We start from the raw sequence: 19,681 nt of genomic DNA, 5'->3' as shown, positions 1-19,681 counted from the left end.
AAATCCCAGCTCAATACTTGGCAAAACACGTGACCTTGGGCAAGTGACAGGACCCTTGCCTTAGCTGTCTAATCTCACAGCGCTGCTGTGAGAAAACACAAAAACCGCTCACAGCGACACCTGGCACATACCAAGCGCTCCGTAAGTTATTACTTTTTTTGAAAATATAAGCTTTAGTGAGCAAAATGTTATGAAAAAAGTAAAATATAAATACATTTTCACTTTGCTTATAGGAAATAGATTATACAATGGACATTGCAAGATTTTTCTTTATCATTTTTTGGGAAATAATCTCACAAAAAAAAGTAGCAGGTACAACAAATAATTTTTTTTCATAAACTATTTGAGTAAGTTGCAGACATGATGCCCCATACCCAACAAACAAGGACATTAACTTTTGTCTTGTTTGGTGAGGAAGATTGGCCCTTAGCTAAGGTCTGTTACCAATCGCAAGATTGTCACTGAGCTAAGATCTGTGCCCATCCTCCTCTGCTTTACGTGGGATGCTGCCACAGCATGGTTGACAAGCGGTGCTAGGTCCGTGCCCAGGATCTGAACCAGGGAACCCCAGGTCGCCAAAGAGAAGCACACGAACTTAACCACTACACCACTGGGCTGACCCCAAGAACTCATCCTACACAACCCCAAAAAAGCCGTGAAGATCACTAAATCAACATGGAAACACTACTACCTCAGCTCCTAGCCAGGTTTCACCATTCATCTTAATAATGACCACTTTAGCAAAAGGATCAAGTTCAGAGTCACATGTTGCTTAAGTTTCCTTCTGGAGAAAAACACACTCGTGTTTCTTCTCTACTCTCATTACTACAACGCTACTTCATTTTGGACACCAGCCGTATGGGTTTTTTGCCCACACATCAAACAATTATCTCATACCAGCAGGGTGTCCTACAATTTAACTCAGTTCTGACACTGTCTAACTAGAGACAGCGTCAGATCCCACAGGTTAAGGGCTCAGTCCCACAAGACTGCACCGCCCGATACTCTTTAGATGCCAATTGCAAGTGCAGGTTGTTTACCTGTGCTTCTGACCAACCAGCTGTAAATCAGAGGTTCTCACGATCCCCTCCTTGGGTTCCCTTAACTTGCTAGAGTGGCTCACGGAACTCAGAAAAGCAGGAACAGCCAGAAACAGAAGAGATGCTCAGAGCAAGGTATGTGGGCAGAGGCTCGGAACTTCCATGCCGTCTCTGGGTGGGCCACTTTCCCAGCACTTCCACAGCTTCATTGACCCCAAAGCTCTCTAAACTCCATCCTTCTGGGTTGTTAGGGAGGCTTCATTACATAGTCACGACTGATTCGATCATTGGCCACTGGTGATTGAACTCAATTGCCAGCCCCTCTCCCCTCCCCAGAGGTCACAGGTGAGGTGGGGCTGGAAGTTCCAACCCTCTAATAAGAGTTGGTTCTCCTGGCAACCAGCCCCCAACATTAAGCTTTCTAGGGGCTTTCCAAAAGACACCCCATTAACGTAAGCTCAGGCTTGGCTGAAAGGCGCTGGTTATGAAAACAACACATCCATTTCACTTTTGTTGCTCTGAAGCTATTTCAGGAACTGAGGACACAACTAAATATTATAACAAAAGATGCCCCTGTAGCTCTTATATAGGAAATTACAAGAGTATTAGGAGCTTGGTGCCAGGAAGAGTGAACAAAGACCAAATATATATTTCTTATTATAAATTACAATACCACACTCCTTTTATCTGAAACAATTCCTCAGTCTCTCCTGGACTATCATGACCTTGACAATCTTGAAGGTTACAGGCCAGGTATTCTGTAGAACACCACTTAGTTTTATTATGTCTAATCTTTCCTCATGATGGATTCAGATTATCCATCTTTAGTAGAAATATCACAGAGGTGATAATGGAGTCTCCTCACCACATCCCCCAGGTGGTACACGGTTTCAATTCGTCCTATTGGATGATGTTCATGTCGATCACTTGATTAAGGTGGTGACCGTCAGGCTTTTACACTGTAAAGTTACTCTTTTTCCATACTTTGAGACTATGTAAATATCCTTTTTCTTATGAAGCACTTAGTTTATTATTTATTTATATCAATATTCATGGGTCCCTATTTTATTCAATGGGCTATAAGCTGTTTTATCATTATGTTAAACAAAATTCAACTGAGTAAATTTAAAGATCTAATTGGCTTTATTCAATGATACATGAATCGGGCGGCATCCCTTCTAGCAAATAGGAAGGAGTTCTGAGGAGCTGTACAAATGGAAGACTTTTATAGGCAGAAGGAGGCGGGACAAAGAAGTTGTTAGCAAAGAGTAGATTATTTCAGGCAAGGTCACCTTCCTTTGGGGGACGGCAGGGTCCATCAGGTTGATTACCTCACTTGCACTGACCAGGGAACTCCAGCCTGACCGGCTAAGATTCCACTCCTGGGAGAGGCTGAAGCTGCAGTAAGGTTAGCTATTAAGTCTTGGTTTGGTAAGTTGGGCTTAGCATAAGTGACTCCATTTTGGGCTTGCTGGCTCCCATTAGTCTTAATATATCTATTTATTTATTTGACTAACTTGTCTGTAAGTGACCAGTCTCCCATTGCTGCCGTTGTCCTCCATCCTGACCCCAGGACTGATGCTCTCCTTCTCAGGACTGGCTTCGTGGGATGCGACCTACACAGTTGCACCAGGCCTGGTGCTTAGAAGAACCCCATGCTTGATTTAATGCTATTGCCAACTTGGAATTCTTAATAATTTTTGAGCAAGACATTCCACGTTTTTATTTTGCACTGGGCCCCACAAATCATGGAGCCAGTCCTCTCCTCGTCCTGCTTGGACTCTGACATCTTGCTCCGGGCTGCCCTCCCATGCGGACATCCTATTCACTCACTCCAATTCCCAACCTTGTGCCAGGATCCTCCCCTCCACCCATGTCTCACCCTGTGTGGACACCCTCCTCGCCTGGCTCTGGTTCTGACTCCCTGCTCTGGGCCCCCACCCCGCCCCCCACCCAAGGTACTTACCCTGACCTTGCTCTCAGCTCCACCCAAAGGGCTTTTGGACTAGATTATTTAGGAAGAGAAAGAGAAAGAAGAACTGTATAAGGAGTTTTATCCTTCAGATTTTCTGCAGCTATACTTTGCTGTTGACGGGAGTAAGATTCTCATTCTTTTGGTAAAATTCAGTCCTAAATAGAGTATTCTGATTAATGCAGATAGTGTGGGATGAGGGACAGAGCCCTGACCCAGGGAACAGGAGACCTGGGTTCACAAGTCAATCAGCCACCAAGAACCATGTGACATTGGGCAGCTCAGTACCATTTTCACAGCTTCTTTTTAGCCTTCCGTAAAACTGGGGCAATAATACCCACTTACAGGATCCTGTGGGGATTGACCATAGTAATGTATGTAAGGTACTGAGCAAATGTCAGTTCTCTCTAGGCCCCAGGGAAGCCTGTCAGGGAGAGGAATCAATTTGCCCAAAATCGTGCAGCCAATAAGCTGCAGGCTCAGACCGATCTTGTTTTCTCCTGACCCCTGGCTAGGAGCTCTTTCTGTCACACCACTTTACATCCAGGATGCTCATTCTCAGGAAGCCTGTGAAGCCATGCCTGCTGGGGGCAGTGAACAAGGGAAACTGGGCAGCCTTTGAGCCCCTTTATTCCTGGGAACTCAGCCATATCCTTGTTCAAACTGTCCTCTAACTCAATGACGGAATGTCACAATTTATTATTACCGTTTTCACTATGCGACCCCATCCTTGAATCCGCTCTTGACACAGCAGCCAGAGTGACATTTCTAAAATGTAAATCAGATCGTGTCACTCTCCTGCTTAAACCCTTCAATAGTTGTCCACGTGCCTCAAACAAAGTCAAACTCCACCGGAGCTATGACACCTGGCAGCATCTGGCCCCTGCCAGAATCTCCAATTCACTCTGTGCCATCAGGGCTGGATTAAAACTTCAGAAGAGATAATGCTGCTGCTGCCATAGGAAATTAGGAATAAAAGCAATACCAAACTGTAAAAGAAACTGAAGGAGGTCTTTGATTTTACTTTTGAAACATCAGTTTCTTTCAAAAAAATGTTCTCCTCTTCCTCTCCCTCCTCCTCCTCTCCCCCCTCCCCCTGCTCCTCCCCCTGCTCCTCCAGACCTGCTGCCTCCCTCTGCCTCCTCCTGCCTGGCCTTCTCTTTTAGTTCCTTCAACGCTCCGTGCTCCTTCTTCAGCCCAAATTGTTCCTCTTGCTCTCACCACCTCCCTTGTCCAGTTAACGCCTGCTTGTCCTTCAGACCTCACAGCAAAAGTCAGTTCCCAGGGAAAGCTTTCTCTGGGTGACTCTGACTAAATCAGCCCCCTGGGTTAGATGCGCTTGCTTGTATCCAACGTGTCACCCCAGCTGGCCCATAAATTCACAAGCTCCTGTGCTCACACTGGCACATTTATAGTCCGTGACAGAGTGAAAACCACTGCAATTGAGGAAGGGGTGCTGGCCTGGGGGCCGGAAGCCTCAGTCTTGGTCTCAGCTTTGCCACAAACTTTGTGTGACATTGGGCAAGCTCATTTCCTCTCTCTGGGCTGTGTGCAGTGGGAGAGGTATGGAGGCCCCGTGTCATCCAAACGTTCACTTACTCAAGCGTTCATTCATTCATTCACTGATTTTAGTCACTCAGTCAGTCATTTGCTCATTGAAGCTCATGGAGCCTGTCCTCTGTGTCAGGATGCTGGGGATGCAGAATGAGATCAAAAGCAAGAGTTCACAGTAGAGTGGGCGAGACAAACATAAGCCACTCAGTATATGACCAGGCCCAGCTCAAATGTCGCCTCTTCCATGAAGACTTCCTTGATCATAATGATAGCATCTATAGCAATTGCTTTTCAGAGAAAGGGACCTTGAAGGGCTGAGAAAGGAAAAGGAGAAATGCTGCTCAGGAACCTGCCTTTCAGGTTTCTTGGGTGTCTGCAGGCTCTTTGGGGAACCGTCTCTTAGTTCCACAATTCTCACCTGGCCTTCTGAAGAATCTTCCTCTTCTAGGCCTGCCCCTTCAAAGGTGCATCCCCAGGGCTGCCTGAGGATCTTTCTAATGACTTCCTGTTGCCTAAGTTTAAGCCCAAGTGCTTCAGCTTGGTAGCCAGGTTCTTCTCACCGGGCCTCATCTTCCTCTTCCAGCCTCTTTGCCTGTTGCTGCCCCAAAGATGGCCTGTTGCAACCTTGTTTTCCACCATGTTAAACTACGCGAATGCCATGTCCTCCGCCTGGGTGCCTTTGCTCATGCTGCTCCTTCGGCCTAAAATACTCTTGCTCCTCTAGAAAGCCTTCCTGCACGACACACTGTAGTTTGCATCCTCCTCTTCTGTGCTTCCATTACACTTTATTTATCATCCCAGCGACTGTACTTACCACTTGGTAATGAAGTTATCTGTGAACTCCTTGCAGTCAGGGATTCTATCTGCATCATTTTAGCAAATGTAGTGCCCAGCCTGGGCACCAGGTAAAGCTGTGATGGGTGTTTCACTAAATGAGTAAGTGAATGGAAGAAAGAGGACTCTGTTGAAAGGAAGGCGATAGACTTAACTTAATTAAGTTTGACACCTATAAAGACCCATCTGCCCAACCTTGCTCTTATTTACCCAATGCGTCACACCCATGAGATCTGCAGAATGAGGGGGGAGGAGGAAGAGGAAGCAAAACGCATCAGGGCAGGTGTGGCTCTTTGGCCCTGCAAACTGAAATTGTGGTTACAGTACCCAACATGGTCCTAGTTAGTTGTTGAAACACCAGCCATCCCTGAACCAAATAGATCTAACCCCCTGTTGTTCATCTACCAAACTCCTAATCATGCTTTAGGACTTCTGTGAAGCCTGCTCTGACCTTGTCCACCAGCCCTTGTAGAGTTGGTCACTCTCTTACCACTTGACCTTGATCTTTCTTCTATCATTGCATGTACACTGTATTCGACCACCTTATAATCCATGCTCTTTAAATCTGGATTCAAACAAAAAACCCCCAAAAAAACAACAACAACAAAAAATAAAGCTGGATTCATGTTTCTTTAGCGGATATATAGCACTATATAAATATTGTAATAATTTAATTCTAAGTGATTAAAAATATTTTATGTTGAAATAAATACAGCCATGTTATGGAATAGGATCCAAAATAATACAAAAATTTTTAGAATGAAATAGGACATATAAAAATAATGATAGGAAGCTTTTTTTTTCTTTTTTAACAATTTTTTTTGGGGAGGGGGGAGATTAGCCCTGAGCTAACTACTGCCAATCCTCCTCTTTTTGCTGAGGAAGACTGGCCCTGAGCTAACATCCATGCCCATCTTCCTCTACTTTATACGTGGGACGTCTACCACAGCATGGTGTGCCAAGCGGTGCCATGTCTGCACCTGGGATCTGAACTGGCGAACCCTGGGCTGCCAAAGCAGAATGTGCAAACATAACCGCTGTGCCACCGGGCTGGGCCCTAATAGGAAGCTTCTATTGAACACTTACTATACCCGAGGCACTACGCTAAACACTTCACATGCATTACCTTGAATATTTTGCAAGCAGCAGGCTCTTTCAGTCCTCCGCCATGTCCCTGTGGGTGAGTGCTCCAGCTCTCCTAGTGTCTGTGGCATGTGGGTGGAAAAGTCTGAAAAGTGTTGTTTACTTCAGGTCTGTATTTGCAGGGCTCAGTAATCTGCCTGGTGGAGAGATGAACCTCAGCAAAGGCTTGTAGAAAGAATCGATCCTGCTCTCTCTGTCGGAACATCCTTCCTTTCCTCTCTGCCTGTGGCACTCTTGTTGGTCCTTCAGTTCCCAGGTTAAATGTCACCTCCACTCTGAAATCTGACTCTCTTCTCTGGCTCCCACAGCCCCTGCACTTCCCTCAGACCCAGCACTGAGCAACTGGATTACGTCTTTGTTGACTTACGGGTTTCCCCTATAAGGAGTTGGCAGCTCCTTTGGGGATGAGTCTGGGTTTGATTTCCCAGCACCTAGCAAAGGGCTTGACACACAGAAGCCCTCAATGAACATTTGTTGAATGAATGAAGTAATAAACTTAGCTAATATTCAGAGCTCACCCCCAAAAGAAGAAGTGATTCAGTGTTCTGTCTCTATTGGCCCGTTTTCTTAACTTCCATAGTGGATGTCCACCGTCCCCCGCCCCCTCCAATGAGCCCACGCTCTAACCCCTGGAACCTATGAATGTGACCTTATTTGGAAAAACAGTGTTTGCAATTAAGGATCTGAAAATGAGATCTGGATTATCTGGGCAGGCCCTAGATCCAAAGACAACTGTCCTTGTATGAAAAAGAAGAGAAGACACAGGAAGAAGAGGAGAAGGTCATGTGAAGATGGAGGCAGAGATTAGAGCTACGCGGTGCAGTCATAATCCCAGGGATACCTGGAGCCACCAGAAGATGACAAAGGCAAGGAAGGATTCTCCTGAGAGTCTTCTGAGAGAGCGCAGCCCTCTCGAAACCTTGATTTTGGGCTTCTGGCCTCTAGAACTGTGAAAGGATAAATTTGTTCTTTTGTGCTACCCAGTTTGTAGTAATTTGATACAGCAGCCTCAAGAAACGAATACAGCTTGGAAACAGAAAAGCGTTTTCTGTGAAATTCCACCAGATCTTGGCACTATATGAGTTGAACCAGATGAGATTTGGGATTTCCCAACTACTCCCTTCCCAATAAACACCTGACCACACACCCTAGGCTGTAGCCACGAGGAACCACGCAGTGTTTCGGAAAAGGAGACTGTGTGACAGCCAAGTTAGCTAGCACTGGGGTCGGATCCAAAGTGTTTTCGGGCTTCTGAACACCCTGGAAAGACAGTATGTCTACCTTTTACTAGTATATTTTTAGTGTAATTATTATGTGCCAGGTCCTGCACTGGGCACTTTACATATTTTGATTGACTTAATCCCCACAGCAACTCTATTACTATTTTACAGATGGGGAAACTAAAGCTGAGAGAGGGGAACTGGCTTGCCCAGGAATAGTAGCTGGAAGTTGGCAGAGCCAAGATTCCAAAAGGGCCTAATTCCTGTTGTGTCTGACTCTAAAACACTGTGTTCTTTCCGCTACATCAGTCCAGGTGGTGGAGAAATTCACAGTCTAGGGGGAAAAAACATTATCCTGCAGAATGACTCAGTGCTATTTATTATAGAAGCAATTGCTATAGATGCTATCATTATGATCAAGGAAGTCTTCGTGGAAGAGGCGACATTTGAGCTGGGCCTTCACTTCAAAAAGACATCCTGATTCTCTCAGGCCTGGGAATCCAGAAACAAATCAGACAGAATCCTTTGGCTTGAGGAATTCACAGTACTTGTGTGTGTCTTTCTGGGAGGGGTGTGTGTGGCTGCATGTGTGTTAACACTTATTAAAAGACAATCCAATAGAATAATTAGTAATATGGTAGAGGCAAGGTTTCTAACTCAGAGTCCCAGAGTGAATGGGAGAAACCTTTTGGACGACGGGACCCCAGCCCCGGATGAGATTTGATGAGTAAGTAAGCATTAGTGAGGAGAAAAGCAGAAAAGGCTTTCTAGGGACAGTATAAGCAATCCACTCGTAGAGGACAAACAGCGTCCAGGTGCCCGGCACACCGCGGAGCTCAGCGTACTAGTTAGCGGAGTGCGAGGAGGGGCATGGAGTTGTGGGCTGGAGTTGGTCGTGGAACTGCCGGTGGGACTGCCGGTCAGGTTTCTGGTCTCCGTGCATCCTGCGGGGTGGCTTTCTGCCGAACCATAAAGAATTCCTTTTCAATCTCCGCACGTTGACGGGAGCACCTTAGGAAACGACTGCTCAGGGAGCTGGCAACTGCAAACCAGCCATCATCACGATCCAACTGGCGCCGAGGGTCCCCGCCCTCCTCGGGAGGCCGGTTACCATGGCAACTAGGTTAGGGCGGAAGTGGCTCCGACTGACTCTCACTAATCAGGTGACTCTCCTGCCTCCTGCACGTGACACCAGAGCCCAGGCGCGCTCTCTACCTAGTCAGACCCCGCCCCTCTTTCCCTTTACTGACAACTGACAGCGACTGAGAGCAATGGCCCTGGCGGCTCCCCCAGGAGACCCCGCCCCTTGGTAGCGAAAGAACCAATTAGACTAGGAAAAAAAGAAGCAACGCCCCAGGTTTCACCAGGCTTGACAGACGCAATTTAGGCCATCCCCCGGTCCCTCCGCCCCCAGCCCGTTCCGGCCGCCGATGGACAGGCCTTCTACCCAATAGCGTGCCCGTTCCCTGTGGCTGGGTCCCGCCCCCGTGGGAGCTGAACCAATGAGCGAGCCAGGTCTCGGCGGGGCGGTGGGGGTTGCACTGCGGTAATATGGCTCTTCCTTAGCCAGCGGCGGCGGGCGGAGGTGGGGTAGAGCAGTCCTGCCTCTCGGGTGGCGGGTTTCTGGGCTGCAGGGGCTCGGCGGGTCGTGGCTAGGCGGTGGTGGCGGATGCCGGAGGAGCGCCGGCCCCGCCGCTTGGCGGCCCCCTGGTCACGATGAGCGCCTCCGCGGCGGTCGGGGGCCCGGTCCCGCCGCCGCCCCCGGGCCCGGCCGCCGCGCTGCCCCCCGGCTCTGCCGCGCGGGCCCTGCATGTGGAGCTGCCGTCTCAGCAGGTAAGCCCGCGGGCTCGCGGCGCTCGGGAGGGGCCGGGAGGAGCCCCGGCAGGGGATCCGTGGGCGGCGGGCTGCCCCTGTGCCAGCCGGGAGACCCGGAGAAGTGGCCGCGGAGAACTCGGGCGGCGAGGAGGGCGGTCCGCAGGTCTTGGGAGGGGAGGGAGCCAGTGATGGCCGAGCCTCTGGGAGGTCCCCGAATCCCAGGAGAAATCCCGTTGCTGGAGATGCGCTGTGAAGGGACTCGAAGGGACCCAGGGAGACTCCGGGGGCCCGGCCGAGTCCGCGTCTCCCCGGTAGGGAGCTGGGGATTCCCGTGCGCAGACCCCTCTCCCGTCCCCCTTGGCCCTCGGGGGAAGGGGCCCGGGGAAGCCCTGGTGTCCCACGGGAGACAAGGAAAGCGCTCTTCCTTTCTCTGCCCACTTGCGGAGAGACCGGTTGGTACTCTTTCCTCCTTAGGGTTTCTACCAGTTACTTTGCATCTCTCCTTATTATGAAGCACTCCCCTCAACTTCTCAAGAGAAATCCTTTGGGACTTGGGGTTTCCTTCCTAATTCTCAGACTCCCAAGGAACGCATTTTAGCGAGTTCGGGGGCGCTTTTCTACTTCCTTCCCTCAAGTGCCCCTCTGTGGAAGGAGGATTTCATGTATGTGTCGTGTCTTGCCCCATCCTTCAGCAAGGGCTTTCAGGGCTTCTGGCACGGTGCAGGGGGATGAAAAAGAGAGAACAGGAGTACTTTTTCCCTCCTTCTCTCCCTTGCCCTCCTTCTACCCGCCGAGAGGAGACTTTGCAGGAACGCTAGCATTAAAGAGTCTTAAAGTCTCTCTCACCCCCTCTTTATTCCTCCTTCCAAGAAGAGGACCTAAGAAAGACCGTCAGTTATGGAGTTTATCATGTTGGGTTAGTACGAAGTGCTCAAGAGCCAGTAGTTCATTCAATCCTCACAACTCTATGAGACAGCTATGTTTATTATTCCCCATTTTGTAGTTCAGGAAACCAAGGCTTCACGATGTAAAATCACTCTTCCGTAGTCTTGCCAGTTAGTAAGCGGTGGGGCTGGGTTTCAGAATCCAGCGTCTGACGCTGTAGCCCATGCACGTGGTTGTGTATTTGAGACTGGAGCAGCTACCTTCCCACAGGATAGAGCACGTTCCTTCGTACCCTTCGTCCAGCTTTCGATCCCTGCCGAGTACTTAGGAAAGATTCATAAAGAAGAAAGCAGAGGTTGAGGGGCAGAGGTGGAGGGGGGAAATGGGACGGATCTGAATACGGGAAAGTGGAGAGGGTGCTAAAGGGAAGAGGGGGGTTGGAGATGATAGCTACAGTGGTGGCCATGGAGCTGAACTGTTTGTAGAAGCCAAGGCTTTCTGTGTGGTAGAGAAGGATTTAAAAGACTGGGATAGCATGTGCTCTGGTTTTGTGGCACTGTTGGGAAGGGAGTTTGCCGAAAATATTAGGAGTTTGAGGGTAGTGAGGTTTGGATTGTGTTAATGAGGTGCTGGGAGAGAGTGAAAATCTAGTGGGGAAGCCTAGCCTCTGGAATGAGCATTAATGTGATTTTTCCTGTGTGTGTGTGTGTGTGTGTGTGTGTGTGTGTGTGTGTAGGTGGATTGTGAGGGTGGATACTGGGAGAGGCAATGGTGGACACTGTTAACAAGCATCCTGGAGAAATCTTGAGGGGTCGAGAGCCAAGAGGGGTTTAGTTTGAGCGAGCTGTGGGAAAATGTGGGATTAGATAAGAGAAAGCATCATTTGTTTTATAGAGCCTGCTCTGTGATAACAGCTCACAGTTTAACACTGGGGGAAATCATCCAAACAAACTGTCCGTGGAATAAATTCAACTGCATTTGTAAGCGTTTGTCAAACTTTTGGATTTGTGCCGAGGTCAGTGTATAGTGGCTTAAGTGTACGGCTGAATGCTGTATGAGCGCTGAGTATGTTATTTACAGCTTTCTGGGGGTGTCACCCTTCTTGAATTCTTGGAAGGCAGCCTTTTAAACAAAAGGCAGTTTTACTTTTACAGTTGAAATTAATTTAGCTTTCTGGGTCAAAATGTTCAGGTTTTTAGGATATAAATATATAACCTTTAAAAAAAATAAATATTTTTGTTAAAGTGTTTTCTGTAATCAGTAAAGTGTACCGGTTATTGGTACACAGCTTGATCAGTTGTCACAAAGTGAACACCGTTATATAAGTACTACTCGGATTAAGAAATATAAAGTTATTAGCATCCCAGAAGTCCCTCTTATATTCTCTCCCATCTCTGCCTTTCCTTTCTCTCCAAAGGAACCACTATTCTGACTTCTAACATAAGAGATAGGTGTTTGCCTGTTCTTGAACTGTATATAAATGGAATCATGCAAAATGTATTCTTTCGTGTCGGGTTTCTTTTGGTCAGTATTGTTCGTGAGAGTCATAGAATGTGTGTGTGTATAAAACTTTTTTCTTTTAGCATTAATTCATTGTCTTTTTTTGCCTTTGGCTTCTGCAAAATTTCAAAGGCTTAGAGAAATTGGAAATCCAATAATACTTTGAAAATCGTGTCATTTTAGTAGATCCCATGCTATTTGATAAGGTTCAATATTTCTTTTTCTTTCTTTTTTTTTTTTAAGATTTTATTTTTCCTTTTTCTCCCCAAAGCTCCCCGGTACATAGTTGTGTATTTTTAGTTGTGAGTCCATCTAGTTGTGGCATGTGTGATGCCGCCTCAGTATGGCTTGATGAGTGGTGCTATGTCCATGCCCAGGATCCAAACCGGCGAAACCCTGGGCCACCGAAGCAGAGCGCTTGAACTTAACCACTTGGCTACGGGGCTGGCCCCAGGTTCAGTATTTCTAAACAAAAGTCCCATTGGTTCTAGTGGCTGTAATGTTTAAGATATTTATTTACTATATGTTAGTTCCAAAAGTGTTGCGCTTCCCCCTCTATCTGCCTCCAGAAAAAGACTTATTTTGTTTTTACTCAAGAAAAGTCCACAGAATTATTTATAAGACCTAACTTATTTTTGTCTTATTTTAATCCACTTAATTTAAAAAAGTTTAGTTAAGACTGCATAACTCGTGGACCTTTGCATGTATGAGTACTAACTACTAATAGCCCATAATAGCTGCTTGACTGTGTCAAATGGGACAACTACTTAATCTTTCTCTCCTTTTGCTTCTGTGTGCTTTGACTTCAACTGTAATTTAAGCATGAACGAGTTACACATTTTGAAGACGGTTTTTGCTCTTTAATTTTTGGTTGAGGTTTGTAATTAGTGAATATAGGCTCACTGCAGAATAACTTCCTTCATATCCTTAGATTTAGGAGTCTTGAAATAAAAATTTGTGTTTTGTGGTCGAGGCATTTAATGTGTCCGTAAAAGTTTAATCGAGAGCATTTCTCTTCTCCCCAAAGGCTTCCTCGCTTGAGTATAACCTGACTTTTTCTCGGATATTCAAAGCTGGAGAGGCTTTTTGGTGATTGTTAGTGACCCTTTTTGGGGGTCACAGATTCCTTTAAGAATTTGGTAAAAGCTAAAAACTGTTTCCTTAGAAAATGCACTTACATACATACATAAACACAGTTTTGCATGCAGGTTTGGTTCCCTGAAGGATAAATGGAAGAAGACCCCAGACTAAATAGTCTTAAAGTGGTTTAATCTCTTCCTTTTAAACAAGTCAAGAAATTTTGCAATTCATTATTATTTTTCTTAAGACAGTTGTCCGTGTCAGTATCTGTATGTCTGCTACATTTTTGCATAAGAGCGTTCATTTATGTTTGTTTAACTCCCGTTGGTAGACTTTTGGACAATTTCCAGTTTTTCTCTTACATTGTTGCAGTGAATATTCATATACACGTGTCTTGGTACGCTTGTACTAATGTTTCTGTAGGATATATTTTGAGCAGTGAAATCACTTACTCAAAGGAGATATATATATATATAACCTGCATACACATATACATATATGTATTTTTTTGTTATTTAAATTTGCATTTCTTTAATTATTAGTTGTATTTCAGTAGCGTCATTTATTGTATACCAGACACCATGCTAAGTACATGATCTCATTTATCCTTACACAACCCTTTGAGTTTCAGTATCTTTTGGTAGATTTATGTAACATTTTTATTTCTTTTGTGAATTGCTTGTTCATGTCTGGCATTTTTCTGGTTGCTGGCTCATGTTTTTCATTGATGAGCATTTTTCTCATCCCTTTTTTGGGCAGGAGGTGGGGTATATTAGTGCTGTTAGCCTTTAGCTACCTTGAGTTTTTTCGAATAGACTTTATTTTTTAAGAACAGTTTTAGATTTACAGAACAATAGAGAAGATAGTACGGAAAGTTCCTGTTTACCCTACATCCGTTTTCCTCTATATCTTTCATTAGTATGGTGCATTTGTTACAATTACTGAACCAATGTTGATGCATTAATGTTAACTAAAGTCCAGAGTTTATTCAGATTTCCTTAGTTTTAAAAAAAATTGTGGTAAAATACGTGACATAAAATTTGCCATTTTAATCTTTTTTAAGTGTGTGAGTACATTCTAATGTGCAACCATCACCACTGTCCATTTCCAGAATTTCTCATCATCCCAAATAGAAACTGTCCCCATTAAACGACTCCCCATTCTCCCCTCCCTCCAGCCCCTGGCAAACTCTGGTCTACTTTCTGTCTCTTTGAATTTTATTATTCTAGGTACTTCGTTAAGTGGAATCATATAATGTTTGCCCTTTTGTGTCTGACTTATTTCATTCAGCATAATATTTTTAACATTTATCCATGTTGTAGCATGTATCAGAATTTCATTCCTTTTTAAGGCTGAATAATATTCCATTGTCTGTATATCCTACATTTTGTTTATTCATCTGTTGGTGGATCCTTAGGTTTACCTAATGACCTTTTTCTGTGCCAGCATCACATCCTGAATACCACATTATATTTAGTTGTCCTATCTCCTTAGCCTCCCCTTGGCTCTGACAGTTCCTTCTTTTTGATGACCTTGACAGTTTTGAGTACTAGTCAGGTATTTTGTAGGAGCCCCTCTATTGGAATTAGTCTGATAGTTTTGTTTGTATCACAATTAGATTAGGGTTATGGGTTTTGGGGAGGAAGGCCGGAGAGGTAAGGTGCCATTTTCATATCGTATCAAGTGTACATACTGTTAACATGACTTATCCCTGTTGAGGGTGACCTTCATCTTCCCCAGCTGGGGTAGTGTCTGTCAGGTACTCTGCTGTCAGGTTCTCTTTCCTGCTTCCCCCTCCGTACTGTCCTCTTGGGAAAGAAGTCCCTGCACAGTCCACACTTAAGGTGGAGGGACTCGTGCTCCCTGTTGGAGAGCCGAGTATCTCCTTCTGCACAGGAGATTTCTATCAGTGACCACTTCCTTTTACAGATGAGGGGTTTAAGGTCTGGGTAACTTTCCGAAAGTCACAGTGTCAACACAGGGACTGCAGTCTAGGCCTTTTTTTTTTTTTTGGAGGAGAAAGAAAACTTACTATATTTACCCATCTTTTTTCGCTTTCAGTGCTTTCTTTCTTCTTGTTCCAATATTTGTTGATTTTTTTTTTAATTGTACTCATTCTCTTTCAAGAATTTCTTTTAGCCGTTCTTTTAGGGCAGATGTGCTAGTGATAAATTCTCATGGTTTTGCTTCACTTGAGAATATTTTATTTTTTCTGTCATCCTGATCACTGTTTCGCTGGATATAGAAGTCTGGAGCATTCTAATTGTTTTTCTACTGTATGTAAGGCGTCATTTCTTTTGTGCTTCTTTCAAGCTTTTTTCTTTGTCTTTAGTTTTTAGAAATTTAATTATAATTTGTTTTGACATGACTTTCTTTGGGTGTATCTTGTCTGTGGTTTGCAGCCTGGGTCTTTGAATCCCACTTTCCATAGCCTCCCACTCTTTGCAGGGTTCTGGTGAAAAACAAAAGTTTTAAGTTACTTCAAGATTTGGGACCATCATACTTTATATTTTATTTCCCACCGCACCTTTACCCAGTGCTGTGCTGATTACATAGTAAGAACTCAGTATATTTTTATATTTTTATTTGTTTATATGAGAGTCTTTCCTTTGAAGAACTGTACAGACTAGATTAGGCACATGTGTGTCGTGATGGATCTAATCAGTCTTCGAATGGTGAACATGATGTAATCTACACAGAAATCGAAATATGTACACCTGAAATTTATGTAATGTTATAAACCAATTTTACTGCAATAAAAAAAGAGAACTTTACAGACTAAAGAGAGGAAGGAAATGAGATTGAAACACACAAGAAAAAAATGGTAGAAACAAAAGCTTTATCAAGCTTAATTTAGCTGTGCACGATAGGTATTTTCGCCTTACATGTTTGTGTTTATTAGATATCTTACTTTTGTCACTGTAATTTAATCATCTTTTGTTATGTTTTCAGAAGACCTGTTTTGTTTGTAAGGCCACTGAAGGCAGAGAAAGCTGTGTCGTATTGGGAACGTACACCCCATGCAGGCTGTACCGTGTCATGTGCATTTATTCCTTTCACAGAGACTTACGAGGCCCTTTCCTTGTAGCTCAAATAAAAAAAATACATAGACAGCTATATATTTGTATATCTGTAAAATAAAATGATGGCAATTTTTGAGCTGCTTTGGTTCTTATGAACAAAACTATATGAGGAAGCTTCAGACCTAAAGGAAACATCAGCATTCTAAAATCGTTATTTTTATGTGATAAAAATGCCATCAGGAATTTAAGATTTTGTTTTTTTTGATTATTTTCTTTCAAAGGAAAAGCTGTGTTCTTATTTAGTGCTTACTTTAAAATTTTTCCACAGGGTCACAATTCTTAACTTTGTGGCAAAAAATTCAGAAGTGAAACTGACTGGAAATAGAGCAAGAGCAGAATTGAAACTAATAAGTTGGGCCTGAAGTGTGTGGTAAAATGAAAAAAAAAAAGATTTTCATAGTTTCCAAATGTGTAGTTTTTGATAATCTGTGTATTTTTACCCGTCAGACATATTACCACTGGGGGGAAAAAGAAATATTTGTCATTTTTAATGACAAATAAGTCATTTGAGTAAGTGCGGCTACAAACTAGGGGTGTTTGAGAAAAATTAAAGACAGATCTATATTAAGAGAGGAATTGAAGCGTTTTAGGTTTTATACTTTGTTTTAGGTTTAATGACATGAGTAATGTCTCAGAGTTGAATTTTTTTTCTTTCTTTTTTTTTCCTTTAGGAAAGGTTAGCCCTGAGCTAACATCAGCTGCCAGTCCTCCTCTTTTTGCTGAGGAAGATTTGCCCTGAGCTAACATCTGTGCCCATCTTCTCTATTTTTTATACGTGAGATGCCTGCCACAGCATGGTGTAGGTCGGCGCCTGGGATCCGAACTGGCAAACCCTGGGCCACCACTGGTGGCTGTGCACACTTAACCCCTACCCTGCCACTGGGCTGGCTCCATAGAGTTAAATTTTTTTGATGCCTTGTATTTTAACAGTTGCATCCTTAGATTATGCAGGTAGAGGAGCACACAGAGAATGGAAAACTTGACAGTGGAATTTTTAAAAACATAATTCATAGAATACCTTCTTGGTTTAGTGTTATATAACCTTGTTTTCCATCTTAAGATGGAAACATGAATTTTGAATCATAGAATTTGATAGATGCAAAATCGGAAGGTCTCAGAGGTGAGACCACTCCCCTGGCCATAGACTCCGTCCTTCGTTTATTCCCGCCCTCAAGGACTTAGTAAAGAGCGTTAGTTTAATGAATCTGAACTGAGTGTCCTGCTGCTCTGCTAGCGGCAGAGACCTGACCAGATCTGGGTCTCTCGGGAGCAGCCCCCCTGTGCTTGGCTGGGTATCCTGAGAACTTGTTTTTTAGGTTTATCTCTGTGCCTTGACACGTTGTCCCCGCAGCTTTGGGGATTTTAGGCTAGAATTAAAATGGGAGAAAGGCTGTATTTTAAACTTCTCATTACAGGCGGGACACTGAGACTCCCCCTGCGCCCTCTCTCGTGGTGTGGATCACAGCAGAGACTTTGGAAGGCGCCTCTGGTTCAAGCGGTCAGTCTTCCTGTTGGTCGCTGGGCACTTACCCTCCCATCCTTTTTTGAATATTCCACTTAAGAAGTCCAGATTCTTTACTTCCATTAATTTCTGAAACAGCAACCATCTGGTGATTTGTGGGTTTTTTGATATGAGGAATTTTATTCTGTGTAGTATTTGACACTGATTGCCACAGTCCTCATTTGTCAGTAATGTTATTAGGCATTGAAGACTCTAGTCAAGTGAGTGTATTGGTTAAGAGGGTGAGACATAATGCTGAAGCTGAGACTTAGGAGTCTCAGTTTGTTGCTCCATTGAAATATCTGGCACTTTTTCCCACCGTGGTTTTTAGATTGTCCTAAAAAATGCAATCAGACTTTTTTGAAAATTATGAGGAAAACCAAGTAGCTGAAACTGGCAGCTGCCTTTGGCTTTTGTTGGTAGACTCCTGGGTAAGAAAAAAGAGAAGAGACAAATAAGTGAAAGTGGAAATCAGACTTTTATGATCTATTTTTTCCAGGAAAAATTTGGTGCTCTTTAACATGACTATGCTTTTTTCTATTAAGGGTTTAACTCTGAACTATAGGTAATTCTTGTGTTCATATTAGCCTATGTTAAAACTAATTTTAAGTGCAGGAGTAGAAGAAATTGACTGAGTCATCCATTTATTCAACAGATATTTATAAATTAGCTTCTTTGACTTATTTTAGGCATAGGATTAGCAACTGTATGTCTTATTTCCTCCAACCTACTTATATCTTTCAGGGGATATGAATTATTTCCTGTCACAATTCCAGTCATTTTTTTGTATGAGAGGTAATACAATACAAAAGTTTAGGAAAACAGAAGGTTTTTTTTTTGCTGAGGAGGATTGTCCCTGAGCTAACATCTGGGCCAGTCTTCCTCTATTTTATGTATGGGTTGTCACTACAGCATGGCTGATGAGTGGTGTCGGTCTGATCCCAAGATCCAAACCTGTGGACCTGGGCTGCTGAAGTGGAGTGTGCCGAATTTAACCACTAGGTCATGGGGCTGGCCCTAAACTTTTTTTAATACAACATGAAAATAACTTTATTTAGGATTATGAAAAAACTGTTTTTTTAAACTTTGATTGTCTACCTTAATTAATAGGATAATATCATTAAGAAAATTGGTACTCTTTTTACCCACAAAATGTTAATATCTAGGTATATATGAGAAGCAGCAATATGAAGACTTTCTAATTTTTCAGTCTGAAAATAGATCACAAAGCAAGATGGGCAGGTAGGCTGTGGGGTGCTCCTTACAGGTCTGGGATATTTTACAGGATTATGCTCATACAGGTTAGAGTTGGTCCCATTATAGAATTGTATATACAGTAGGTATTTCAGGCTTATTTTTCATGAATTGACTTAATAGAGTTTAATCTACATGGAAGGTATTTAATATAAATATGAAAATAAAGAAGAGTTGTCCTGATGCTCCAGAATGACTGGTTTACTTTTGATATTCATGTATTTCTATCAAAAGATATCAGTCGGATTATCAGATAGGGGCACTAGAATTGCAGAATTTCTTGATGGCACTTCAGCTGCATTTTTGAAATTTTATGAACTTGGGTATTTTAAAACTACCTGAAAATTGCTAAAAATTATCGTTCACTATTATTACCTTGTATTTTCAAGAAAAGGTTTACATTATTAATATCTTCTTTAATGAGGTAGCAAAATATGCAGTGCATTTTAGATGTTATATCAAAAATAAAAGTGAAATAAATTGGTACTTGGAAGTAAATGTAAGATCTGTTAAAAAAATGGAAAATTTAATTAATTGATATTGAATTCTTACTGTGTACCAAATACTGCCTTAGACTCTGGTGTACTTCTTTCTCCAACTTCTCTTATTGTTGGAATACCAGGATATCTCTGAATATGGTTTTACAGTTTCTTGAAAGCAAATAATTATTCCTTTCATATGGTGTGGTAGGAAGACTTATAGGGCTGGTTCTGGGTGTAACTTAGGTAACTTTGGGAAAAGCACTTTGTTCTGGTCTTCGGTTCTTAACTTTTGCAGTGCGAAGATTGGGTTATCTGTGT

At 43.5% G+C, this 19,681-nt stretch overlaps 1 protein-coding gene across 11 annotated transcripts in view; it reads left to right on the top strand.

Annotated features, from left to right (window-relative positions):
- Positions 1-9,286: 9,286 nt before the first annotated feature.
- UVRAG (UV radiation resistance associated) overlaps positions 9,287-19,681 on the top strand; it is a 309,656-nt gene continuing 299,261 nt past the window's right edge. For 8 of the 11 annotated variants that reach the window (XR_011495820.1, XR_011495819.1, XM_070490660.1 and 5 more), the window contains exon 1: positions 9,287-9,596. Coding sequence is in view for 6 of the 11 variants with exons in the window: in XM_014855838.3 (XP_014711324.3) it covers positions 9,480-9,596 (117 nt within the window). In the remaining 5 variants the exon portion in view is untranslated. Of the gene's footprint in view, positions 9,597-10,624; positions 10,819-19,681 lie in introns of those variants that run through there. The other 3 variants (XM_070490663.1, XM_070490662.1, XM_070490661.1) reach the window with 2 other exon arrangements.

The sequence above is a fragment of the Equus asinus genome, chromosome 20 (assembly GCF_041296235.1).
Source record: "Equus asinus isolate D_3611 breed Donkey chromosome 20, EquAss-T2T_v2, whole genome shotgun sequence".
In the NCBI taxonomy this organism is placed as follows: Eukaryota; Metazoa; Chordata; class Mammalia; order Perissodactyla; family Equidae; genus Equus; species Equus asinus.
The sequence above is the reverse complement of the archived record's forward strand: the minus strand, read 5'-3'. Positions and strand labels throughout refer to the sequence as shown.